General features: G+C 44.6%; 1 protein-coding gene across 5 annotated transcripts; it reads left to right on the top strand.

The window, feature by feature from the left end:
- Window positions 1–959: 959 nt before the first annotated feature.
- Prrg3 (proline rich and Gla domain 3) lies at window positions 960–26103 on the top strand. 5 transcript variants are annotated; one of them, XM_021628344.2, is made up of 7 exons: window positions 4981–4998; window positions 5379–5449; window positions 23205–23378; window positions 23673–23800; window positions 24675–24781; window positions 25072–25147; window positions 25506–26103. In XM_021628344.2, the coding sequence occupies exons 3-7, from the start codon at window positions 23273–23275 to the stop codon at window positions 25635–25637; spliced, it is 549 nt and encodes a 182-aa protein (XP_021484019.2). In that variant the 5' UTR covers window positions 4981–4998; window positions 5379–5449; window positions 23205–23272; the 3' UTR covers window positions 25638–26103. The 5 variants fall into 5 exon arrangements, with proteins under 5 accessions (XP_021484016.1, XP_060232734.1, XP_021484015.1 ...); XM_021628341.2 differs by lacking the exons at window positions 23205–23378; window positions 23673–23800; window positions 24675–24781; window positions 25072–25147; window positions 25506–26103 and adding exons at window positions 960–1270; window positions 4165–4202 and having other exon boundaries at window positions 4826–4998; window positions 5379–10916; XM_060376751.1 differs by lacking the exons at window positions 23205–23378; window positions 23673–23800; window positions 24675–24781; window positions 25072–25147; window positions 25506–26103 and adding exons at window positions 961–1270; window positions 4165–4202 and having other exon boundaries at window positions 4838–4998; window positions 5379–10916.
- The last annotated feature ends 1310 nt before the right edge of the window (window positions 26104–27413 follow it).

Below are 27413 nucleotides of genomic sequence, written 5' to 3'. Positions count from 1 at the left end.
AAAAAAAAGAGGGAGGACTCTGAGTCCAGGGACAAGTGAGGAACAGTGGTGGTGGTTCAGGAAAGAAAGAAGTATAGGTCCAGGAGCAACAAAGAATAAACCCAGGAAGCTGGGGCATCAGGGGCTGTGGGACCATTTTTCCATCCCTTATCTCATAATCTTGGGCTCATTCTGGCTCATTCCCAAGAAATTTAGTGCCTGGGGGAGGATGACAACCCTAGGTGCAGGGCTATGACAGAAAGAGTTCTTTCTGTTAACCCAGTAAGGCACACTGGGCCTTGGTGCCTAGGCTTTCCAAGACCCATGCTTCTATCTGTGGATCAACGTAAATTCCCAGAATAACGCTTTTCTGTACCAGAGCTTTCTCCATCCAGGCTGAACCTCCCACAGTACAAACTGAGGTGTGCTCCGCCCCAAACCCTCTCAGGCCCACAAACTTGAGTCTCCTTTTCCTTTCTTTCCTTTCCTGGGCCCGTTTTCCCTCCTTCTAGCAGTGGCAGATCTATGAGGAAAGCAGGATTCTCCCCATTTCTCGGATTTCACAAGAGAAAACCCTGCATTCCTTAGTCAGGGTAGGGCATGTAAGTGAGGAAACCAAGGTCACTCATTTATTGGCAGAAGGAGTGGAGAGGGACCTGAACTTGGCCTGTTCTCTGCTGACCTAGGAGCCTCACTAGGCGGCCTCGGCCTATGGTTACATACCCCTCTCTTATCCACAGGTACCCTGGCCAGATTGGCTGGAATGACAGGTGAGCCTGGGTGTGGCCCTAGAGGCAACTCAACTGTGCGACTTCCGACTCTGAGATGCCTGGAGAAAGGGCCTTGAGCGAGGCAGCTACTGTGCTGGGTCTTTGCAGGGCTAGAGCCCTGCATCACCACTGGGCTAGACAAGTGTCCTAGGGTCCCTAGGGAGTCCCAGGCCCGCCGGTCAGGCCCCGCCCCCCAGCTGCACGGGGCGGCGCCGGTGGAGTTGGGCGCGGGCGCGCGGTGCTTGGTGCGCGCCACCGCCCCTCGGCCTAGCTTGCTGGCCTTCCCCACCTAAGCCCTTGGCCGGTTCAGCTGGCCCCACCCCTTCTTCCTCTATTGGCCGGGAGGTCTGGTGCGCGGTGCATCGCGACGATCGCGGCCTGGCTCTCGGGGCAAGGCGGTTTTGGCGCTTGAGGGTGGCACGCCAGGCACGGGGCGTGAGGCAGAGCTGGCGCGGCAGGGTGCTGGGGGAGGGTCCGGCGGAGCCTCCAGAAGAGAGCAGGGCCAGGCGGGGGGTGCCGAGGTAATGGGCAAGGCCTCTGCGCCTGGTTGCGAGGGGTGGGGGCTCCAGGCGCTCTTTGGCCCTGGCCTGGCGGGCTCTGGGGATCCAGGGGCGGCGGGAGGGAAGCGGGACAGGGAGGGACTAGGACTAAGGGAGGAGACTGCTGGGATGGGCCGGGGGCTTGGCCGACTGGGAGCAGGTGGGCGGGGACAGGGGCCCTGCTTGTAGAGGCTCAGGAAAGAGGTGGCGGGCTGAGTGCGCAAACAGGGCGGCTGCCTCCTGGGCCCGGAGAACGGTGAGGCCATTTGGTTGGATGCCACTGATCTGGGAACCTGGCACTGATGGGGAGGGAAGATTAGGAGTTTAGGCAGGCCAAGGTGTTTGGAGTCCTGAGTAGACCCCGGGAAAAGAGTGTTGCTGGGCCAGAAGCGGGAATTCTTCACCAGGGCGCTGGTGTACAGCGAAGGTGGGCAAAGCCAGGCACTTTCAGGACCGGCATGAGTGGAAGGGGACAAGAGACCCTAGAGTTTGAGTTTGAGCACAAACTGGGAGTTGCCATGTCACTGGGTGGATCGATGAATCACAAGATTTGGAAAGCGCAGAACCCTTTCCTGGCGAGCAGATCTGAGTGATGAAAATCACAGGGGCTTAGGATTTGGGGAAGTGATTTTGGAGGCCAGGTCTAGGGGCACCAGGTGCTCAAGTGGGCCACCGGTCTCTGTGGGAGGTACTTTGGGAGTTTTGACCCAGGGAGCTGGGATTCAGAGGCCTCAGTCTGGAGTGTGGTTAAAGAAGGTCTTTGTAGTGGCAAATTCCCTACCTTCCTTCCTTCCTTTCTAGAATGTCAGGATTCAGCTGTGTTCCTGTGGGGAGTGGGTTAAAAATTCTTTCCAGCCTGTAATCAGTACAGTATCCACCAGGGGCTGGAGGGACATATACATGCGTGACTGCAGCTGCGTTTTTCTGTCGTGGATCCTTCATGCTTCCTCACTGTTGCCATAGTAACTGCCTATTGATGGTGTATTTATAGGGGAAGAAGCAGGAGATACATTTTGGGGGAGTGGGGAGCAGCCCTCGTAGCAGCAGCAGCAGCAGCAGCAGCAGCAGCAGTGATTGATGGTGGCTACAGAATTGCTAATGGGGTGGGGGATGCCATGTGAACTGTCTGGGGAAGATCCTGGCTTCTTTGAGTCTCAGAAATGAACTAATGGTTTTTCCAGGCCAGGAAAACACAAACAAGGAGCTATGATGCTTGTATGTATGACCGCATGGAAGTCCATGTGTTTGATTGGGACCAAAATGGCTGTATATAAAGCTATTATGTAATTTTTCCATGTAAATTTTTTTGAAAACTCCACCGTTCACTTCAGTATGCAATGGATGTGTTTGCTTTCTTATTATATGAAAGCTTTGCTCACTCATTTCAAACTCTGATATGACAGATTTATTTATTTTTAAACAAAACACCCCTATCATATGGAACCCATAGATCATAATGAGGCCAAGTTTTGCAATATTAACTTTTTTCTCATTGTGAAAATTGAGGTATTTTAGTGAAACCTGTTGGTAGTTTTTCATGAGTTCTAAAGAGAAAGCCCCTTGATACAGTGATGGCTGTTGGTTCGTCACTTTCCCCGCCATTTAAAATGTACGCATGATTTTTATCCTTCTTGTTTTCCAAACAGACTAGTAGCCAGATTTTAAACACACAATAGGAATATGGCTCTGGAAGAATAAATAGAATACCGTACCAAGTTGTGGTGAGAAAAGCATATGTGAGTAACAGCTGGGCTTCCAGAGCACTTGTATTTGGCCATCAGTGTTAATACTGAACTTCCTGTCAGCCTAGGCAAAAAGAGTAGCATAATGGGTTACAAAGCTCATGTGTCTTACATCCCATTAGCCATAAAACATGAGCTTCTGTTTGGGGAGGGGAGCTGAGGGGTGATTGCTCCCAGATGTTGATGGCTTAGACAGTGCTTCAGAATATGTGTATGAGTAGGACTTTATCAGAAAAAAAGGCGGGCTTTATGGCAATAGAGGCCTAAGTTACCTTTGTTGATTTTTTGTAATTTATTTACTTGTTTGTGTGTTGTGGTCCTGAAGAACAAACTTAGAGTCTTAGACATGCCTGGTATGTGCGGTATGAAGAAGCTAGATCTATACTCCAGACCTGTGTATTTGTGCTCATCTTTTATGTATGGTGTTTACAAGGTTTCTCTGTTGTAGTAGTAGTTAATGCAAAGAGAAAAGATGTACTTTCCTCCAAAGAAGTTCAAACATCTTGTCTCTCTTTCTGAGCAAGATGCGATGAGCAGATTGTCTGAGTCTGGTCCCAGTAGATTAGACCAGAGGGTGTAAGAATATTTCTATGTTGTACATGATGGGTCTGACCCTGTACAACAGATATCCACAGAAGATTATTATAAGTCAGCCTCAGCTAGATTAGGATATTGGAGGTGTGTGTTGTTGCTGCATTGAGTTTGGTATTCAAGGAACACATTCATCTTTAGAGGTATCTGGGACTCACCTTCACCATCAGTTTCAATTCTAGGTCTTGTTTCTGTCTATCTTAATTTGCTTAACCTTAACTCTACTCAAGCCCATATCCAGGATTGATTTCACATCTGTCTGGGTTTTTTTTTTTTTTTTTCCATTTTGAGTGGACAAGGATTCATTGGAGAGACAGGGAGTGTTAGTTCTAAGATGCTTTCTCTTGAAACTGACCAGACTCTGTGTGTATGTGTGTGTGAACAAGGCACTGTTGGGATTTGGGGAGCTCTCGAGGTTTTGGAGGAAGTGACTGTATGAGGGTGTTGTGCCTTATGGAATATTGCTTTAACCTTTTAGCCAGGTTGGGGGAGGTCACATCCTAAACTTAAGTGGGTTTCACCACAGCTTTTTTCCCTTGCCAGGCAAGTGATCCTCTGGAGCTGAGGGAGCATCATGGCTGGTGAGTGAGTATTATTGGAACCATGCGAGTTGGGCAGGCTCATGCAAAAGCAACCCATCCATCTTTTCAGCTTTTCTCTCTTTGGATGGCTCTGGGGTACACTAATGAAACAGTTCATGGATCTTGGGAAAGAGGGCCCACAGGCCAGACCTATGAGCCTGGGCATAGAGGGGCATCACTTCCTGTGGGGAGTAAACAGTCTTACCATTGGGTGATTGTTTTCATCCTCCAAAGCCCAGATCATGACTGATTTTAGTCCTATTAGTGGTAGCCTGGAAAAGGAACCAAAGCTCTGGCTTTCCTTTTTCAAGAGAGATGTAGAAGCTACTGGAAGTTTTCTACCCAAGACTACAATACATAGAGTTCTTGCTGGTCCTTCTTCATGTGCCATCTGATGTTCCTTCTCAGTTGGGTCTAGTTTTCCTTTGTATAGTGAAGGACCTGGACCATGTCAGGACCCTGAGGATTTGCTGGAGAGCACAGCATCATAGAAAGTCAACCCTCCTGTTCCCATTGCAATAGGCCTTTGGTTGGAGTCCCGGCTTTAGGCTTGCTGGATTTGCCCCATTTCCCCTCATAATTGGGCCAGTCTGGTGTGTAGGGACTGACTTGCCTCACTGTAGTTCTCTCTTCAGTGTTTCTGGAAGCCAAGAATGCCCATGCAGTCCTGAAACGGTTCCCTCGTGCCAATGAGTTCCTGGAGGAGCTACGTCAGGGCACCATCGAGCGGGAGTGCATGGAAGAGATTTGCAGCTATGAAGAGGTCAAGGAAGTATTTGAGAACAAAGAGAAGACAGTACGTACTGCCCTGGGGCTGGGCTCTGGGTGGGGATGCAATCTTGGGAATAATAAGAACAGGTCTGAAACAAGGGAAGAATACCACCACAGCCTATATCCTGCTTGTTGGAACTCCAAAGGAACACTGGGGTGTCCCTCAACAGCCTTTTGAGGCTGTTGCATGATTTATGTGGACTTCCTCACTTGCGAGCTTTGTCTTTCTTCCTTGGTGGACTTCCTGAGCTCTCTGAGGGCTCTCTCTAGCCAGTAGGATGCCTCAGGGTGGAGAAGGAGTCACAGGCCTGTCCTTGGTACATATTTGTCTAAAGCATGGATGTTAGGTGAGCATCTCCTTGTGTCTGTCTTCCTCAGGAGTGAGTGGCCCTTCTTCTTTTGCAGATGGAGTTTTGGAAGGGATACCCAAATGCAGTCTACTCAGTCCGAGACCCTTCCCAGAGCTCAGACGCCATGTATGTGGTGGTGCCCCTTCTGGGGGTAGTCTTGCTGATTGTCATTGCCTTGTTTATCATCTGGAGGTGCCAACTGCAGAAAGCAACTCGTCACCACCCCTCCTATGCTCAGAACCGGTACCTAGCTAGTCGCGCCGGACACAACCTCCCCCGAGTCATGGTGTATAGGGGCACTGTGCATAGCCAGGGAGAGTCCTCTGGGCACCGTGACACAGGGAATAATCCACAGATTGTTCTGGGGCCCAGCCGGGGAGGTAGAACCACTGTCCGGTTGGAGAGTACCCTCTACCTCCCTGAGCTCTCTCTCTCCAGACTGTCCAGTGCTACCCCTCCCCCATCCTATGAAGAGGTGACTGCACCCCAGGAGGGTAGCAGTGAGGAGGCCAGTGTCTCTTACAGTGACCCTCCCCCAAAGTATGAAGAGATTGTGGCAGCCAGCCCCAGTGCAGAAAAGTAGCTGAGCACAGGCCCCGGCCTGTAAAAAAGCCTCTGCCAGAGGTAGACTGCTTTCTTTTGGACTTCTGAAAGACTGTGCCACCACAAAACAGCCTTAGCCTCCTTGTTGCCAAATAATTCCCTAACCGTGTAGGAAGTCATTTGGAAGAGACAGTTGGTATGTGTGCTCTTAAGTGCCAGGGGTAGGGGGATGGGAGAACAGGGGCACAAAGGACAAGTGCATGATCCCCCTGGGAGGAGCTACAGACTTGAGAGCCCAAGTCTTCCAGATCCCCTGCCCCCATCACCAAGTCCCCACTATCCAGCCCCTCATTAGGAACTGGCTTCTTTTAAGCCAAAGGCACCATCCTATGGTGTTGATTGTGGCTAGAATGACCACAGGCTCATCACCTGGGCCTTTGGGGCTCTCTGGGGACCCCTGTATGTCTCGGGACCTAGGTCAAAGCCAGCCCTACAGTTCTTCATTTCTGAATAGTCCATGCTTACTGTTCTCATTTATATTATGAGGACAGAAATAAGGATTGAATTAGGAACAAAACACACATAGTAACAAATAATGAATCATAGAAGAAAACAAGAGTACCTGGACTATTTTAGCCCTCCAAAAGAAATCAATTGAAAAGACCTTGGCACAGCCTTCCTCCAACACCCACCCCTATGCTCCTGACCAGGGTGAAATTTATATGTAGAACAACCCGCAGGAGTACAGGGCATGGGAAGGAGGAGGGGAGGGGGCTGGGTGGCAGAGCTCTTTTTTCCAGATCAATCAAGGGGCCCACTTGAACTCTGCCATCTTGTTTCTGATGTGTACCAGATGTGCTAAAACATGTAGGGCTGGCATAAGCCCCAAGTGTGGGGGAAATTGATAACCCCTTTCCCCATAGAGTCCAAGGCCTTTCCCTGGGTATTACAAACTGGCACATAGAGCTCAAGATTCCTCCTTTTGGGGGTTGATAAATCCATAAGGTAGTTAAAACCATGAGCTCCACCTCCTTGGCACTGTGCTAGCTGGCTTTGAAGTTTTAGGATACTTCCTTCTCTTGTAAATAGGTGCATTGAACTTGAACTTCAGCTTGTGAATTCTCCTAATGATGGTGCCCATTTAGGGAGAAGTTCCCGAAGTGTCTCTTTAAATTTCTCATAGTTGGGGAACCCTTGACCTGGGATCTAAAGCCCACCTGGGATTTGCTTTGCCATGGCCAGGTGCTGCTCTATTTTCATTGAGGCTTTGGAAGACATTGGGAAGAAGTGACTTGCTCTTTACCTGTCAGTGATGAAGTAAAAGACATTGTTGATACCATCTCTACCCACCCTAGCTCTATTCTCCTGGTTTCTGTGCTAAATCATTTTTCCTCTGTGGTGCTTTAAAAAATGTAGCACATTTTTGTTGGGCTCAAAAAGAGTGCATAGCGTGGGTCTGTTGGCAACTGAAATGGTTTCCAACCCACAGAGTTGATAAGCTTCCTTCTGTCTAAACAGCCCTCCAAGGCAGATGCTGAGACACATTCCTTGAATGCAGCCCTGTCTTGAGGCCTCAGATAACTTTTAGAGGCTGTTCTAGTGTTGAGGACTTTCCCGGGAGGGTGTTTTTACTCAAGCTTATGTTCTTACCCCAGTGAGGATGCCAGCGTGGATAACTCAAGCCTGTGACTCCCCTACCTCACCATCCCATTAGAGGCTGATGAAACTAATGTTTATGAAGTGTTTGAAGCGCCATGGAACCAGTGAAGCTTGCCTTTACCAAGATTCTTCTAGAAATAAGCAGTAGCTATAAGAGACTGGTTTTAACTGAGGGCTTCAAGTGCCTCTGATGTTGAGTGTCAACCTGAAGTGTCCGTCTCTTTCCATTTGACCCTTTGTAGGCCTTCCTCTTTCCCCAGAGGTTCCTGACACCAGAAATGCTGAACAGGTGGCATTCCTCCTTTTTTCCCTCCATTGACCTTCTTCTTCTGTCTCTTTCTGCTTTCTTTTCTTCATGTCTTCCCTCTTCCCTTTTATTTCCTTCCATTTTTCTTTTTATTCTTTTTCTTCATTAGTGTTCTAGTATTGCACTCTGGCCTTTCCTTATGAAGGAATTTGGGGCTCAGAAGTCCCCTACTTTTTCATGATGGAGATTGGGATCAATCTCATCCAGATATGTTGGAGATCCAGAGCTAGAAGCTCCGGTGCCAGCTCAGCTTCTCCCAGCATTTTGTTAAGCTAGTGCTTGATTGTGACTTGGGATACATGAAAACAGACTTAGCCCAGTGTAACTCCTCTCCAGGTTGCAGAATGTCAGGCATAGGCTCCCCTGACTAGAGCCACATAGTGGATGTCAAGGAATGCCTACTGCTTTTGGCATCTGTTGAGGTTTTTCTTTTGAGTTGCCTGGCAGCTAGAGGCTAGGGATGTGTGGGTAAGAGCAGGAAACTGACTCCCAAGGCCTGTAGAAAGTGACATGTAGCCCACATGGGCTGAAGACTTGATGCAGGGTGAGTGAGAAGCAGCTCCTTGGATGTGGCCAATGGGCTCTGGGTCAGGTGCTTCACAGAGCTCTTTCAGGTGACTTGTGCCAAGGCCTCTGCAATGGTTTTCATAGCATAGTGTTTAGTACATATAATGGGCATAATTCCTCAAGGTGCACACTTGGATTTTACGAATGCCCTGTACATATCTTTTCAAACTCTGTCTTTGTATAGACATTGATTTGATACAATGCTAACACTTCAGTAGCCACATTTTGTTTGTTTGAGATGTGTGAGTGTGTATGTGTGTGTATACATGTGGGCACGTTGTCTTTTCTCATTGCTTCTATGAAATGATAGCTGGTGTGTGGTTGTTTGTCCCAGGAGAGATCTGCTCTGAGGGGAAGACTGTCTTCGTGTTATGAGGCCTGCATTCTGTGGGACCCCTTCCCACTCACATGCCTTTTGGCATGGTGCCCCCTGCCTCAGCTCCTATTCTGGCAAATCTGAGCACTGTGTGTGTGTGTGTGTGTGCGTGTGCATGTGCTTGCGCGTGCGCGTGTGCGTGTGCGTGTGCGTGTGCGTGTGTGTGTGTGTGTGTGTGTGTGTGTGTGTGTGTGCGCGCGTGTGTGTAGATGTGTGACTGTTGACTTTGGAAATGGTGGGTGAGACTAGTTACTTAGATATTTTTCACTAAAAATGAAAAAGGCTTTAAAAATTCCTTAAAATATTACCGTCACTTGTTTTCAACCAAAACCTTTTTAATACTTTTAAAACAAGAATGGCAACCTAGTCAGTCCCCTCCCAGACTGCCTATCACTTTGGGTTTTCAAAATGAAAGCACAAGAGAAAGAGTGGGGTGCACAGGTGCCTGGCATGTGCATACCCTGCACAGCTGTGTTGTGCCCTCACTGAGAGAGCTGTGATCCTGAGCAGTTGGACCCAGGAAACTGAGGCCTCCGCTGCTACTTGCCAATCCCACTGCCATTGGTGTGAATTCCTTAGGGTGCTCCAGCAAACAAGCATCTGCCCAATTGTTTGGACATCGTCTTTTTGGTAGTTCAAACATTAGGGACTAGGGACAAGCAGTGAATTCTGTTTAAGCAGTTAGTGCCAGATGCTTCCCCTCTCCCAACTGGATGATAACTCCCTAGATCCCAGACTTGATGGATCTTTTGACAACCAAATGCATCCCATGAGAAAACCAAGAAAAAAATCCAACATTGTCACTAGATTGTCTTTTAATTCAAGTGAGAGCAAGATTGCAGAGAGAGGCTGACTTGCCATGATTGTGTCTTTTTGAAACAGTGGGTATGCTCTGACTGTGTGTCTGCTGGGCACACAACAGACACATAGTCTCAGCTTGTCAAATGCTGAAGTTCCATTCCCAGGCGTCACCTATTCTGAAACAGTCACATCTTCCCCATTGAAGTCTCCTAATACTAATCAGTATAATTAGCTAATTTTAGATTGCTACAATCAGACTGCTTCCAACTACAGTAAAAACCCATTAATTTGAGCCCACTAATTCAGGACCTAGAGGAAATCCAAATTGGAGATAATTCACAGTAACTGCTGTTTTTGCTACATAAAAGTATTTGAAAGTCTCCCTTTCAGTCAGTCTTCAGGGACTTCTGTATAAAAGGAATTAGTTTTAAAATGGGTACACTTTTCAAAGGAAAAGCTTGAGGTACCAAGGATCCCGTCATTGTGCCTTCAGCTTGGAGTTTAGCAGTTCTTGTGTTTGTAAGGCTCTTTCTGTCAGGGTTATCCCTTGTTCTCTCTCCATTGTAGGGATGCTAGTTATTGCAGCCTTTTGCTCCGTGTCGTATTTATCCTGTGAATAACATAGTTTGTGATCTTGACTGCAATTTAAACACAAGTAGGTGTCTTTCTAAGAGTTCTGTAAAGCAGATGTTGCACTAGCAGACTGCCTGCTCTCATTCACTCCCATGTCTTCAAATTTTGGAGCTTCTCCTTTCCCAGGCCGTGGGAGGTGAATCTCTCTCTAGCAAGAATTTCTCTGACAAAGATCTCCAAATAGCACAGCCCCTCAGCTCAATGCCGCAACAGTTGTTTCATTGTACTGCTATCTGACCGCTAAATGTGCCTGCCCTTTTCCAGCCCCCAGCAAGCATTAAGACTGATATTGGGACCAACCCTCCAGCTGCTTTTTGCCACCCAACCTGTCTTGCCTCACTGATGCCATTTTCCCATGCCTGAATCCACCTGCTATTTTACTCTGTCATTATGAATTTGTGACAGTGGCAATCCTAATACGTGTAACTAAGCTTATAGAAATGATTGCTGTGAAACGGATTAATTTTGGTACCATTTGAAACTGTACTTGTATTCATGTGTTGACTGATGTCAGCTGGGGCATCTGTATAGTCAGTCATATGTTGGGATTTCAAATGGAGCCTGGGGGCAATAAACCAACTTGCTTCTGACCTTTCTCATGCATGCTCTCTGGCTCTCTTTTTATAATTGTTGAGTTTAGCTGTTAACTTTTGTCTCTTTCTGTAAAAGAAAATGAGTAAAAATAAAGATCAAATGGCATCCACTTACACCTTGTCCTGGTCCATTATAGATCCTAGATGACTCCCCAAATTCTGCAGAGTATGGAAGTCTGGTGGTCAAACTTCTGGAACCAAAGGTCAGATCATATAGATAAGGAACCAGCTCAAACCAGTTTAGGAGCCAGTTGGAAGCAGAGATAGTCAGAAACCTAAAGTTTGTGCTCACAGTGTGTAATATGATCTTTCCTCCCATCCCCCTGTGGGAAGAGGTTAGTAAGATCTGTCACAGATCTTGTTTTGCAGCTCCTAGTCACCTGATCCCTGGCTAAGTGATTGCTGGGCTAAGGCTTTGAAGCTCTAGGTAGCCCCCTTCCCCCTCCCCCCAAAAGAGATAAGTACCTTAAGGCTACAGGTTAACACCTACAAAGAAGCTAATACACCAAAAGGACATTCTGAAGTGTCCATGATGAGGAGGATGCATGCACTGTTTCTAAACTATCACAGCCAGAAATTATTGAATACTTACTTTGTGATAGGCCCTGTATCTTTGTGAACTGAAACAGTCCTCCCAAGTTATGGGATTTATTTCACAGCCAGAAAGCATAAGCCTGATTGGGCATGCCATTTGACCGGGGTCTTATGGGAAGTAGGTGCTATGCTCAATTCTGATCATAGATATTTCTTCAGTTATCTTACCTCATGCTATTCTATAAACACTATAGGGCCTCCCCCAGCAAAAGGTCTGAGTTTGGTCTGGTGTTAATTGTCCATTCCTTAGGCTTTTCCCTGCCTTTCTAGTTTTACAGTTAGCCTCAGAAGTGCAATAACTATGTAAAACATTTTACTACTTCTTCCCTAGAGTACAACATGGCTTACAGTAAGTGTTCAATTAAAAGAAAATGTGCTGACCAGTTATATTCTCTAATTCAGAAGTCTCAGTGCCATGACTTAGCTTTCTAGGGCTACCATCACGAACAACCAGAGTCTGGTGATTTATACAATAACTCTTTTCCTCACAGTTCTGGAGATTGGAAGCCAATATCAACATCTCTGCAGAGTTAGCTCCTTCTAAAGCCTATCTCCTTGAGCTATAGATGGCTCCCTTCTCCCTGTGTCTCCACATAGTCTTCTTCTGGGCTTATCTGTGTCCTAATCTTTTTAGGAGGACCAGTCACACAGGCTCAGGAGCACCTTAAAGAGCTTATTTTATCCAATCTATCACTTGCAAGATCTCGATTTCTAAGGGTATAACTCAACATATGAATTGGAGGTACTGTTCAGTCCAGACCACTCCACTCATGACAAGGGCAGTCTTTGTGCTTTTCCTCCTAAACTTGAGCACACTGTAGACAGTCAAAAAGAGCAGTAGGATTGAATAGCTTAGCTTCTCTTTGATGTTGCCAAAGATGTGTCTACCTTCTAGTTTTAAATCAGACACTGGATCTGTTCCTTGCCTGATCCTGGCAGATGGACTCAGGACAACTACCAAGGGTCCCTATGAGCTAGTAAAGCAGGGCGGGGAGAAGTTGAGCTTCAGAATGGTTTATTTCTCTTGGGTCCTTTTGAAGGCTATAAAGTGAGAGTCTAACACCCAAAGAAAAGATAAAATATTTGGACCCCTCTTATGATTTTTCTAGATGACAAATACCATTTTAAAGAATTCACAGGAGTAATAACTCCAATAATAACTAACTTCCTGTGGTCTTGCCAAATAATTCAAACTTGGGATTTTTCAGTTCAAACCAGTATGTGTATAATATAAAAACAAGACACTGGGAGTAGAAAGATGTTTCAGCAGTTAAGAGCACTGGCTGCTCTTCCAGAGGGCTCAGGCCCAGGTTCCAGCATCCACATGGTGGCTCACAACCATTTGCAAGTCTAGTTCCAGGGGCTCTGACACCTTCACCCTTTTCTGGCCTCTGCTGGCACTGTACACATGTGGTACATATACATGCGCGTGGACAAAAATCCATATATATAAAATAAAGCAAGAAACAGGAGAATGCTTTCTCTTAGGTTGGTAGTACTGGAACCCAGGAACACAATGGGCTGGGCAGTCAGTGATGATACTTTAAAGCTGAGAGCACATACAAAGATAGGTGCTGGTAGAGCATCAACAAGCTAGGATATTCTTGCCTCAAGCCAAGCTACAAGGTTCTGTAAAGTGCAGCATGCCAGGTCCCAGCCACTAGCAGCACCGAGTACAGCTTGTATATAAAAATCCATAATTACAGTATACTTTGAATTTAGAATGTGGAGAAGACCAGCAGGGCTGGGTAAGAAGGCTCCATGAGAAAGCCTTCTTGAGGACACCATGGCCAGCTCAAATAATTATTAGACATCATCCAGACAGAGAACATGAAAGTGAAGTCAATGGCAGAAGGATAATATATGAAATTATTGGGGTCTAGCAAGCCCATACTGTTGTTAAGGAAACAGGAAGCCAGGGTTTCATGTGGGAAAATCCTGTATAAGATGAGGTAAAAGGCCAAGTGACAATGGGAAGACACAGAGAAGTGCTTTAAAGAGCAAGACCTGTCTAGGTGCACTCTTACCTGTTATCTGGATAATTGGCTAGAGAAGATCAGAAATCAAATGGCCATGTAGGTTGGCCAGGTGTTCACAGTCGCCCTGACAGGAGACAGCAGCTAGAGAGTACACACGGCCATGTCACCATTTAAAATGAAGAATATAAAGATTTTGAAACCACACTGTTACCCAAATAAGCCCAGCTGATTCTTTTGTTAGACTATTTGTGTCACACTGGGAGAAATACTCTCCCTGGCAGAGATCCCTGCAAGGGAAGTGATAATTAGAAAGAAGGGAGGATACATTCAGATTTAGATGGTGGGGCCATTCACTGTGAATACTTTCATTGGAGGAGCAACAGGTAGGGGAAACACAGACTGAAGATTCATTCTGAGATAAGTCATGAGTGTGATGTAGAAGATTTGGACCTGAGGAGGAATCCTGGCTTGGAACAGGAAAGATCAGTGTTGCTCAAGTTACAGGAAAGATAGAGAAGGCTTGAGGACAGAATCCACAGAAGCAATGGAGAAATGGCAAGAGTTTGATGTCTTAGACTCTTTCTTGAAGGAACATTTGTAGAATGATGTGAAATGCTTCCAAGAAGTGAGTAAAGGTGACACCTATAGTTGATTTATTAGACTGATTCAACAGAGGTATCTGCAAGGGCTGGTTTCAGCTGTATGACAAGGCAAGAAGAATTAGGATGAGTAGTGGGCTGTGCATTGGAGATGAAAGAGTAGAAGAGACAGGATGTAAAAGCCTCAATTTCAGAGCCCAAGAAAGGCAATGGTATGAAAGTCATGTTTTCAACATGAGCAACAGGTCATCTTGAAATCACTAGGAAGATCTCATGCACTGTGTGAAACTTAAAGCAAATCCCATGCCCTATGTATTAGGAAAAATTGCAGCTCAGGACCCCAAAGATCAAGTTTTTAACACAAAGGAGACTTATTTGCCCCAGAGAGACAGCAGAAAGCAAAGAAGAGACAAAGACAAGAGAAAGAAGATGATAGAGAAGGGGAAGGGAAAAGGGGAAAGAGCAAAGGAGAAAGGTGGAAGAGCTATTTGTCTCAGGGGAACAAGGGACTGCCTCTGGATGGAGAGGAGACAGATGAGGCACATAGGATAATGACAGTTTATAAAGGTAAAATGAGAAACCTTGTGTTAGAATGAAGTGTTTAGTTTTAATTGTGCATATTAATTAGGTGAGTCAAGGAGGGCTTCTGGTTGCTAGACTTCAGTACTTTGACAGCTGGACCTTGCTAGTCAGCCTCAGGAGGAGGAAGTAGCCAAATAAGGGACTTGACCTTGGATGCTAGCTTTAGGAATGTAATCTAATGGGTTTGTTTGTTTGTTTGTTGCTGTGTGTGTGTGTTTTAACAAGGCAGAGGGAATTTTCGAGAAAAGCAAAGCCTGCCAGAGTCATGCTCTCAATGCTGAAGCTGGCCAGAGTTACAGTGAAAGTTTTGGAAATTTGTTTTCTTTGATAAAACAGAAATATTATAAGAATTTGTTTTCATTTTAATCCCAGGTGTGGGGATATGAGGCTGCTTCCTAGCAGCTGACTACAATTTGCCTTGTGCAAATCGTAGCACAGGCATGGTTTGCCAGCAGCAGACAGTTTCTGCAATTGTGTGACTTTTGGAATTCTGGGGACTTTTCAGAAGGTATGTAAATGATAGGACTCTAAGAGGTCTGGTGAGTTGTTGGTGATTTTTGGTTGTTCAGGGGCGTTGTTGGATGGTTGGTGGTTGTTGTTTGTCAAAGTTTGTTATGTAGTAATGTGCAAAGAAGAAATGAGATAAAGAAGAAATTAGATATCCTGCTGGTGAAGATTAAACTTGCTCCAAGGAGCTCAATGTCTCTAATCAGCAGGAAGTGGCCTTTCTTTCTGACCCCTGGTTTTATTCAGGGATCTTTTTCCTTTCCTCTCTGACTCTCATATATATAGTGTTAGGAGGTTGAAAGGGAAGAAGGAAGGGGTGGAGAAGGGTGGAAAAAAGAAGAACCCACAAGACAACAAACTCAAGTTACAAGCCATGCCCGTACTAGAGCATGAGGCAAACCATAATCAGATGCTGCAAAGTAGCTCCAAATCCCCACATCTGGGATTAAAATATTTTTATAATAGTTCTGTGTTTTTAAAGAAACCAAAATTCTCACTACACAGAGTCCCTTCACTAAGCATGACTTCTCTGCTAGGAACAGAATGTTTCATATTACATGGCCCTTTATGTATTTTGATAATTCAGGATTAGGGAAGCACAAAGAAGGCAAGTGCCCTGAATTACCCAGGGTGAGAGTCTAAAAAAAAAAATTAAAAATCTAGCAGTGAACCCCAAAGACTGGGAATGATTGGCAGCTCAGAGCTCTGACTCACTTCCATCTTCATTTGTCTGAGGGGTGCTGAGATACAACTTGTCTGCTCACCTCTGGTTTCCATGAATGAAGAACAGACCAGCAAAGAATAGGGATTGGAGCAAGTTCCCTTAAACTTTGCTGAGCAAGCTCTTCCCTAGGACTTCCAATTGCCCACCTAGCATGGAGTATGACTGATGTTCCACTGAATCTTCAAAGCTCACTACTGGTCCCCATGCTAGTCCTTCCTCTTCAGTTTTTCCATGTGTAAGTTGGAGGCATACTTGGAAGAGTATTAACTTAGAGATGAAAGTCATGATGGATGATCTTCATTGTTCACTTAACCAGATTTAGAGAGAAAAGAGAAGCATCTTGTTGGTTTGTCTGTCAGGGTATTTTCTGAGTTTAACTGAATTTGGATGACCCAACTTGAATGTATATGGCACAACTCTATGTGTTGGGGGTTGGGGTCCCAGAATGAATAAAAAGAAAAAACTCAAGTTAATCATCAGTATTCATCTCTCTCTGCTTACTGACAGAGCTACAATGTGATCAAAAGCCTCATCATCCTGTAGTCAGGTCTTCTCCAACATAATGAACTGTATCCTCTTGAACTGGGAGTCAAAAATGACCCATTTGTAGAGTGTTTTTGTCATGATAATGAAACAAGTAACCAATACAGGAATGTTTGTTGTGAACCTTGTGTATGAGGAAATGTGCAAAGTTTCTTCACCTCTTTGAGAACATCTCTGTCCAGGTTACTGGGGCGGCTTCCAATTATCCTCTTGAGCTGGCTAGTGTGAGGCACTTTTTTTTTTTTTTTTTTTACCTCTTTATTATCTGTGACCATTTTCCATTGGCTTCTGCTCTTTCTGAATTTTTACAAACACATCAAATTTCAGACACTGGCCACAGAAACAGCTGAAAGCAGAGCCATTTTCATCTGAGAAATCACCATGTGGTCAAGGGTTCCACGGGGTCCCTTTACCAAACTGTCTTCCTGAAGACCACCACGGGCTTTTTACAATGGGCTTCAATGGTTGTTTGCACTCAGAGGTCACCACTTAGATGGAAATGTACACTGGACCACTGTATGACTGATAAACAGGGTACTGAGCCTGTTCAAGTCTCAAGATCTGCTGCCATTTGGGGGGTAAGGAGTTTTGGGACACTAGAGAGGAAAGGAGAAGCTAGAAGATGGAGTGGGAAGTGACAGAAGTAGTCAACACTACGATGTGAGCTCCCCATCTTCTTGCTCAGTATGTTAATGGCGAAAGACATTCTGGCTTATCCCTGAGGTAATCAACCAGGAACAGCAAAATCACCCTAACTTTGGCAGCACCTTCAGTCACTGAGCCAACTTCCCTTCCCAGAGGGAGCCATCAGGTACTGTTTGGCAGCAACACAGAGATGCAACAAAGTATGGTGTAAGTTTCTTGGCAGTGAGTTCTATCTTCTGGAATGTAAGCTAAGACTCTGTCTCTGTCTGAGGCCCCCAACTCACTTCACTGGAATAGCTCATCCCCTCCACTGAACTCGTTTATACTCATTGCAGGGAAGATATTGCTCTGTTTGAACAAAACTGTACCTTTGCTCTCTCCATTATGCTGGCAAAGTTCTAGTCAGTACCTGTCATATTCCAAAATCAGCAGGCATAACTGCCATAGAATTAATCCCCTGCTACTGTCCTTAACGATCCATGTTACTTTCTCTCTGTTTGTTTGATACTATCTGCCCAAAGAACATGGACTCTGCATGTTCCTATCCCTAGCACTTATTACACAGCTAATCTTGATATAAGACAAGCATTCTGGGTGTGTCTGAACACTAGAGATTAAGGTTAAAATTTGAGTGATCTTAGTGTTGCTGTCACAACTTTTAGATTCCAAGTGTTTTATTCAAAAGATATTTGTACATTTTTAATTTATAAACTGATAAGGCTTTACAAAAACATTTTCATTCAAGCATACTACATACTTTTACCTTATTCATTCCCATTTTAACTTGAGGTTTAGGGCAGAAGCTTTAGATCCAAGCCTCACTAAGGTAGTTTTGTCCTCTGGGCTCAAAATACCAGTTAGATAGTATTGATTAAAAAAGTGAAAATAAATTTAGCCAAAGCAGTAGGAAGAGAAACAAATAAAGGTGACCATTGACTCCAAATTAATATTTATGGTATTGATATGTACTACAGGTTTAAATAGCAAAAGAGAATCAAGGAGCATACGTGATTAATCAGGTGTGCTTAAAATATAGTTCTGACTATCGCTGTGTCAACTCCAATCTTACAAGTCGGTCTTCTAAATTGTTAATATGTTAATTAGTGTCATCATTAAGTTGGGGACCAGTCTGGTTCTGACCATTTAAGCTGCTTCTTGGTGTAGCCTTTTTACCACATATGATTGCCTTCATATAGGGGTTTCATAGACAATTGTTTTCATCTTGAGACCAGATTTTCTTTCGCTGTTATTGGAATCCAAGTTGACTTGCAGATTTAGAGTAAGAACTTATCTCTATGTCTGCAGTATCAAAGGAGGATGAATAAACTAGGAAGGCAGATGCTTTTTGAATAATTAACTTTCTTACATAGAGTCAAGCAGAAATCAGATTCAAAGAAAACAAGACAGTCACAAAGTACAGGCAGCGATGCTGGAGCTTGCTTCATCCTGCTTTCCTGTTTTAAGTCACCGTGTGGGTCCAAGTGTGGAGTCAGTGCCTTTTTATCAAAAGCAGCTTCTCTGTGTCTGTTACATGATAACCTTCTTCTGTTCTTACTCATTTCTGCTTACATTTTTTTTTCTGAAATAGGGTTTCTTTTACTTTCACATCATATTGTGTGTGTGTTTCACATTTTAGAGAGAAAACTTCATATTTGTTTTTCCAAGTCTGCTGTATTTCTCTCAGCAAAGTAGCACATTAAGAAAAGCAGCCAACAAATATCAGTGGCTTTTCTATATATCAATAACAAACATGCGGAAACTAAAAGAATCCCATTCCCAATAGCCTTAAAAACACCTTAAAGATTATTTAACAAGAGAGGCAAAAGCACATCTACCATAAAAGTTTAAAACACTAGGGAGATTGAAGAAGAACTTAGAAGTTGGAAGACCTCTCAAGCTTATGGATCAGCAGAATCACTATTATGAAAAGGGCCAGGACATTTTATCTCCCTGCCTCTGCTCAAAAAGACCTTCCTTCTCCAAGCTAACTCCAGTTCTTTGTACCTTGATCCTAGGCCCTTTTGTTTGTACATCCTGTCTCTTTAATAATGTGATGGTCCCCCTTCTCTTTCCTGTCTAGTGGGGGTAGCAGCCTGGGGCTTGAAGTATGACATCAGTACCAGCTGCTTCCAGGAGGCTGAGAATTGTTAACTGGTCTATAAACCTCATTAGCAAACAAAGAGGAAGCTTCCAGCTGCCTGGAAGATATGATCTGGTAGGTTCATTTGCTTGAGTTGGGGGATGCAGCTGTCTAAGATGGTCTGTGGATAGGCCTTGGAGGCAGGAGTTCATTGCATCCAATAATGTTTGGGATTTCTCTGAAGACCTTTGATTGGATGAATTATATGGCATGGTTAACAATGTCAGTTTGACAAAGCCTAGCTAATCAGCTGGGAAGACAGTCTCAAGTAAGGATTGTCTGCATTGGGTTGGACTGTGGATGGTGTTTGTGGTGGATTGTCTAAATTAAATTAGTTCAATAAGAGTGTAAGAATTGAACCAAACATACACGCATTCATTTCTCTCTGCTATTGACTGTGGATATGATGCGACTGGCTGTTTGGAGTTCTTGAGTTGAATTTCCCCCCAATAATCCATTCTAAACTGGAATTGTGAGTGAAATAATAATCCCTTTCTGCCTTAAGTTGCTTTTTGTCATAGTATTTTATTGCATGAACAGAAATGAAACTAGAATATATAGGAACCCCAAAGAAGAAAGTGCCTTGTAAAGAGACAGCCTAGTGTCTGTTATGAAGTTCTGTTTTCTCCCAGTGTACTTCTCTGAAACCACTAAACACAATTTGAAAATCTGGTTTGGCTCAGTCTTTCACATGAAGATGGGAAGCTGAGGTTCAGAGAATAAAAAGAAGCAACTTATCCAAGATGGTCCAATGCAAGCCTAGGAGTCAATTCATGGTAACTGTTTTCTTGTTTGGGCTTCTGACATCTCCCACCACCACTGCCAAAGCAGGTGGAAACTAGAATCTGAGAAGAGTACTTAGCTTGTTTATCAACTGGAAGAGGCTAATGACTGAAAGGCATTATTGGAAGCAGGTTATGAAGCAGCCAACACAGACAGACAGATAGACACCCCCACACACATACAGAGAGAGAGAGAGAGAGAGAGAGAGAGAGAGAGAGAGAGAGAAGAAAGAGAGAGATCAATTTGTGTGGTTAGACACTTTTTCTTTATAGGAGCTAAATCCTTTCAGGGTTCAGCGTGAAACTTGCATATAATTAACTGGCTGTGTTTGGTCCCAGTGGAGGAACACCTTAAGGAAAAAGATGATACATTTCCCGTGAAGAAGCTTGGCTTGAAGGGAGAGAGAGCTTTCACCCCCGTCCCTTTGTGCTAATAACACAGCTCGTGTTTTAATAAAGATTCAAGCCCTCCAGCAGACAGTTCATAGGGAAGAAATGCAGATCAATAAACAAATGAAAATGGCTCAGGTTTATTCATAATTAAAGAATTGTAAATTAAACCAACAACAAGATAGATATCATTTTTCAAAGTTTTAAAAAGTCCCATAATATCTTTTGTTGAAACTACTGTAAAGAAAAAAAAAAAAACATTTTATTTACCTTGGTGGGTCCTACTTTGTGCAACCTGCTTGGATGCATTTTGATAGTATTGACAAGTACAACTCAAAGTCATCAACATACGTGCCTTTGAACCTTACAGTGCCACTTCCTGTTCTACAGACACATGCGTGCAAAAAGGAATGCCCAGAAACACCGAGTCCCACTGCTTTGTAAAAGCAAACAGCTGTGGACACTCATGGTACTCACAGGAGAAAGGTAGTAGGCAAAGTTGAAAAGAAATTTTATACTTCTGTTCTGACACAGGTAGGGACTCCAGAGCATATCACTCTCTTACAAAATAAGTTGGCTAATAGCACACTTCTGAGATACACAATTTCATTTGTGTGACGTCTTTGTATAGAGATACACCTATAAGCAAGACATGCTCTGATCTTTTCCTTCCCATTCCCAGAGATATTTGTCTAATGCCCATGTGAGAATTCCTTGGCTTCTTCTCTGGGAGCCTACCATTGAAGCACTGGTACACTTAGCCATGGCCATCTTTCTAGACCTGGGTATGATGGAAGACTTAGCAGAGTTGTAGACCTTTGAAGTTCTAAGATTAGCACAATAGACAGTGGAAGACTTTCAGAGTATTTGGATTACAAATTTAGGGACTTTTCAGATGGAAATCATGATACAGCTAAAGTTACATAAAGGTTGACATGTCAGACATGTACTCTGGACAAAATTTAAAGTCATGCAAAGGATTGTGTCTTTTCTTCCAGCCATCCTTGGCACTCAATGCAAGAGAAGAAGGTACTGAAGAAAGTAGAGTGCTAGTAGTTCTGGGTGAACTTGGGGGCCCAGGAATGGGAAGCAAAGTCTCTTCACTCTTGATTTGATTCAGGTGTTGGGTTCCTCTACCACCAGGGGGCAGTGCCTCCACATGCACTGTGACCATTGTTCCTGTTCCCAGGAAGCCCCAGGGGGTAAAGTCCAGTTGGCAGCTAGGGGTGAATCTGGACAAGGAATTTGCTCAAGGCCTTGTAGTAAATCAGTGTAGCTGACTTCTGAGCTCTTCTCTTAATCCAGCCACCATGTAGGGAGAGAAGACTGTTAGCGCCACTATCTATCAGACAGACTGTGGAACAAACGGTAGTATTGTTCAACCAATATTGAGGACTTGAAGAAAGGCAGGACTCATGGTTGTCAAATAAAATACAGGATATCGATTTAAATTAGAATACAGGATTAACATGAGTAATTTCAGTTTAAGTGGCTTCCAAATGTTGCATTGAGCAATACTGATACTAATAATGATTTTTTTTAAATTTAGACTTCAAATTTACTGGATAGTGAAATTTTTTTGCTCAATCTGGTAGCTGTGATTGGACACAAATGTAAGGCTCAGCTTTTGGAGCTCCTAGGGTTTAATGAAAGCACTCTGTTTTCTCTGCTGCTAAGATATGCTACTCTACAAAGCCCAGGTTTCATTGTGGTTCTTCCAAGGAGAGAATTGTTCAGGCCCTTAGGAATGCAGTTAGGGCCCACTTATATTTGTTCTGAGTTGAGCAAGTGAGCTGGGGAGGAGGGTCACCAAACCGCATACGCTCTATTAGTCCTGTTTCCTCCCCTTCCTTCCTCCTTTTCTTCCTCTCCCTCCCCTTGTCTTACTTCTCTCTTCCTCTTCCTAGCTGTGCCCAGCTGTGATTGATTCTTCTGACAAATAACCTCCTCTTCCTTCAGTGACTCTGGGAATGTAGAGCCAGGGTTTGACTATTCATAATGATATCAGCCCAAGGCTACAGAGGAACAAAGCAGACAGGATGTACGTGCAGATGCCCAAGTACATAGAAATTCACTTAAACAATTGGCTCTTGGGCCTGCAGGGAAGGTGGCTGGTAGGTCAGGGGCAAAAATTGTTGCTGCAATCCTGGTGCACACTTTTGTCTTCTTCCTGGAAACCTTAACGTTTGCACTTGATTTGTCCAGCAGATTGATTGACTGAGTGGAAGCCCCCCCCCCCCATTTAAAATTCACTAGGAATAATAATCACAGCTACAGCTGTGTAGAAATACTGAGAGATGAGTGTCTGATGGATCAGAACCTGGCTAAACTGACACATTCAGCTTGTCTAATCAGTAGGATAACTGAGGCAGAGTTAAAATTTACTTCAGGGTACACAAGCCCAGAGAGTCCCTCTTGCCCCTGTCTGCATCCTTCTCAGGATGAAGATCAGAGAAGGCCATCTACTTTGTCTGCTGACTCTGCATTGGAGGAGGGAGGATGTTCTTAACAGAGAATCTGCTCTGATAGAGTGCTGTACCGTAGCTTATTGGGCAGTTCTGGGCTTGTGGGAACCATGATAAGCCTGGGACCTGACACTGCTTTGGGCACTTATGGATGCTTGGGCTCTATGGGAGCCCTTGTCTCTTCCTAGACCATGATGAAGGATGGGCCCCACTGAACCATGAGTAGCAAAATCAAGGGGTAGTAAATCAGAGCAGTTCCCACAAGTAGCATGTCTTGGAGCCCTATCTCTTCTCCTATGTTGCTTACACAGCAGAAAAGAAGGCCATGGGCACTGCCAAAAAGATACAGTGGGAACACAAGGTGCCAATCCAAGGCCTGGGCACAGACAGGGAGATCTGGCTCCACCCTCTTGTGCCAGTATATCTTCATTGCATTTCTCCCACTGAAACAGGAAAGCTTCTGAGTTTCTTCTTTGTGCATTCCATTCTGAGCATACTTACAAATGAATACTTGGTAGTGATGGCAAGAAGCTCGTCTTCTGTCAAAGAAGAGTTAGAAATGTCTACTTCTGAAGATCTGGGAACTGGAAAGTTTGAACAAGGCCAAGAACAGCAGGTGATGCCAGGTGAGAATCCCCCAAAATGTTGACTCACTTGTGCTTCTTTTACAACATCCCACGGCCGTTGTGTATACTGTTCACTTAGTCTGGAAGGCTCTCTTTTTTAGTTCTTTCAGTGTTGACTCCTGCTTTTCTCCTGCTATATTAGCCTGTTTTGGTTTTTAATCATCCATGGATCATTTGCTTATCTAAACTTACACTGATGGATTATATTTTTATTTGGGTTTCCCATTCTCCCTTATACAGAAGTGGTTGATGTTTGCGATTTTGTATTCATGTAGTCTCTGTTCTTCTTTCTAGAAAAAACAGACAGTGGATACAGGTCGATGGGAGGATTCCAGAGACATTCAAGGGCAGAGCAAAGGCCTGCTGGATCTGGTTCAGGCCAGCCATTTTGGAATGTGACTGGACCTCGTCCCAAGAAAGGGGTATTGACACATGGTGGCTAAGTTAGGAGTGGGGGTCTTTACTTCTGGAGTTCCTGCCTGCCCACGGTAGATCTAGCTAGAAGTTGATTGTTGGGAGGAGAAAGCTTTTGTATGCCAAGAAAGCAAATAAGAGCAGAATAGTTCATTGAAAGATTGGGGCTGTCCTGTGTAATGCTGTGGCTTCAACTCTGCAAATCTGCACACCCAACAAACATGTTAACTGGAGAATACATCTATAGTTGGCTCTCTGCAATCATAAGTCTTGCATCCGTTGAGTCAATCAATGATCGTTGGACAATATCTGGGGGTGGAGCAATTATATCTGTAGAGAACATGTACAGGTTTTTTTTTGCCATGATTCTCTACACAATACAGGATAGCATTTACATTTCATTAGACAATTTAAGTAATAAAAAATACATATAATATGCTTGTGCTATATTTGAATATTACATTTTACATGAGGGACTTTAAAATCTGCAGATTTGGGTAACCACAGGGTGGGGGTTGTTCTAGAAACAGTCCCCATGAGACCCAAGGGTTGATTATACAATGTTTCATAAATCTCCATGGTGTGAAATGGCACTTACTTCTAAGTTACTTAAAATCAAATAGACGGTTTACATTCTTCTTTAGTAGGTAGCTTGACCTTTCAGTGGATGCCTGCATGTAAAAGTTATATCAGAGGAAGAAAAGTCTGTCACTGTGTTTCCTTTGCCACAGCATGCAAGGCTGGAAGCTACCAACAATAGGCATAGTGTGGGTGGGTAGGAAGATGATATGATGTTGTGGAACTCCTCTGGAGTACACTGTTATTCTGAAACTGCAAGGGCTGAGCAGATGACTTGGAGTGGCATTTCCTTTCTTTCTGTAGGGACATCAGATGCAGATGCCCCGGGTCCCAAGAGAGCAGAGCCATGGAGATATCTATCTCCAGGAGTTTCCTGGGACCTACCAAGGGGGAAGGTTTCCTTATGAACGGTAGGAGATGAATTGCCTTCCCTGTCTACTTGGGGAGGAACAAGCAGGGATGGGGTCATAGGGACTGGTGAACATCCAGGTCAAGAGGCAGTTGTATGTACCTGAAGTAATGGGGTACCATTGCCTTTTGGCCATTTGGGATCTTCATTTATTCTGTAAGACCCTCAGATTTTTTTTACTATACAAGAGAAAGACTGAAGTCTTTATCCAAAAAGCCACCAGGCCTATCTGATTATATCTTGCCTGTGACCATTAGCACCTCTGACCCTTGTATCCTTTCGTCCCAACAGCCTGGAGGCTGATATAGTGGCAGGGATTGGCCTGGAAGAGCTCAACGGCTTGGAAATGGAAGTTATGAGAAGGCAGGTGAGCATGTGCTATACAGGTGGAGGAGGCATACTAGTGGATTTTGGCAGCTGTGAACAAAGCCACCCCCTGAAATTTCATAGCCTTTGCCATAATCATATCTTGTAACAAATGAGGTGAGGTCAGGCTCCTTTTTCTCTTCTTCTCAGGCCTCATGGCTTGGATACATCTCCTTTGACTTTCTTCTTTGTTGGAGATGCTGGATGAGAACTGGGGAAAGGAAAATGAGATGGAAGGAGAACAAAGGCAGTAAAAATATTACTTTTGTTTTAAGGTCATACTTTCCCCTTGTCTTCTGTCTCACCTTTCTCATGAGAGTAATTTCTGCTTACCAGCCCTGTTTTTGGTCCCTCCACAGATGCAAGTGATTTCTGGGCGGCTGCGTGACCTTGAGGACCGAGATGCAACCTGGCGCCATAAGGAGGCTGTGTTCTTTAGTCTTCTGATGTCCGTTTGCATTGCCAACCTGTGGCTTTGGTTGCGCCAGTGAAGTTTCACAGGCATCATAGCCCAGCTGGAGCCATCCCCCTTTCTCTTCCCTTTGCTTCAAGAGATGCCCTTGCCCACCCCCCTTTTATCTTCCAGCAGCCCCCAGGTAGCAGTTGGGTCATTTTATACTTAGGCATCTTGCCTCAAAATGAACTCATGCTATTGAGATTCTAGCTGCTAGGAGGCTGGGGAACCACTGGATAGCATCACACAGGTGTGCATGGGTTGGGATGTCATTCTTCTGGAGAGACAAGAGGATGGCACCAGCCCTGACAGAAATACCAGCATAGGCACTACCACCTGCCTGCCCATGGAGCAGGACTCTGTGGGCCTCTGTCACCCAATGTTTCTTCTCTTCCATCCTCTGTGGGCAGGGTTTTGTTTTGTATTCCTCTGTTTGCTTCTGCACTTCTCAAGCATTTGCTCATAAAAACATGCTCAATAAATGCTTCATGATTGCAGCAAAACCTGGTACCTGGACTTCTTCATCTAAAACTCACTTTTGGCAGGGATGCGAAGGTATACTAGGGGATAGTCTTCTGGTACTAGTCAGTATTGCTGGGCCTGGGTTGCTGCCATTGTCCCAAGGTCCCTGGTATTCTCCACTGCTTACTATTCCTCACATTCACTGTCTTTTGCCCAGGCAAGGCTTCACACTGAATTAATCCCATTGATTTCCTGTCAATAACAGGACAATGGCAGGTAATATAGAGACTCAGTCAGAGAAAATGTCATGTAAAGAACCAGGGATCTTTCCATTTTCCTAGGAAAAAAAATTGAGTTCTTGAGAGGAAAAACCTGTCTCTAGAAAGACAGAAAGTGTTGTGTCTAGGCTAGGTTCTCCAGAGTCCTAGGCTAGGGAGTGGCAGGCTTCCTGCTGAGTGTCTGAGAAGGAGATCCTGATAGAGTTCTGGAGGTTACATCCTTGCCCTTTGAATCTATAGCCCTTATAAATCACCTCTCAGCCTGTCCAGCCACTGGGAGAGCTTGCCCAGGTACTACTCCTTTCCCTGTGACCAAATGGTTGACAAACATTTGAGAGCTTTAAGGTTGATTGTCCACTGGCTTGGAGTTAGCATCAGAGTGCAGCTCTCTGTGTGTCTGTGAGTCATTTTCAGGTATACTTGGCTCCTGAGGGCTCCAATGGAATGAATGGGACAGGGGCTCAGTGACTCAAAAGTAAGCAAGACAAATCTTTCTGGGTGTGGGAACCTGGAACTTTTACATCACCTTTGCAGTGAAGTGGAACTTTCCCAGACAGCTAAATCTATCAAGACTTCTCCATCTGTAGGAGAATGTGTGTCACTAAATATGAAGAGAACTAAATAATTATGAGGGTGGGGTCCACAATGCAGAGGATGGTTAAGAGAAACAAAGACAGCATGCGGCAATTCCTGCCACCATCACAATGCTTTCTCTGCCTTTGGTGGTGTAGAAGGCCATCCTATGGGAGAGGCTCATGTACTACACACCTAGAGGCCTTCCCTCACATTGCTATCCTAAAGGTGCTTCTTGTATTCTGTTCCAACTGGGATCCACAGTGAAACTCCAAGGAAGACAGAGCTATAACCAGGCTGGGCCCTCTGGGACCTGGGTGCTCCTGTGCCTGTGCAGACAAGACATGTTTGCAGAAAAAGTCTGGTTGAAAATATGTTGTGAAACAAAGGCTCCCTCCTGGGAGCAATTTAGCTGAGTTGCAAACAAACAGCCTGGTGGCTCCCCTAGGGAAACACCTCCTGAACTAGGTGAGCTCAGTTGGAGTCCTTGCATGTGCCCT

Source organism: Meriones unguiculatus, assembly GCF_030254825.1.
Source record: "Meriones unguiculatus strain TT.TT164.6M chromosome X unlocalized genomic scaffold, Bangor_MerUng_6.1 ChrX_unordered_Scaffold_30, whole genome shotgun sequence".
Classification (NCBI taxonomy): Eukaryota; Metazoa; Chordata; class Mammalia; order Rodentia; family Muridae; genus Meriones; species Meriones unguiculatus.
This window is presented reverse-complemented; position numbering and strand designations above follow the sequence as displayed.

Bases quoted from the DNA above. Each gene is read 5' to 3' on its own strand.
- Prrg3 (XM_021628341.2), top strand. The intron at 4,999-5,378 runs GTACGTACTGCC...CTTCTTTTGCAG, and splicing joins TTGAGAACAAAGAGAAGACA to ATGGAGTTTTGGAAGGGATA.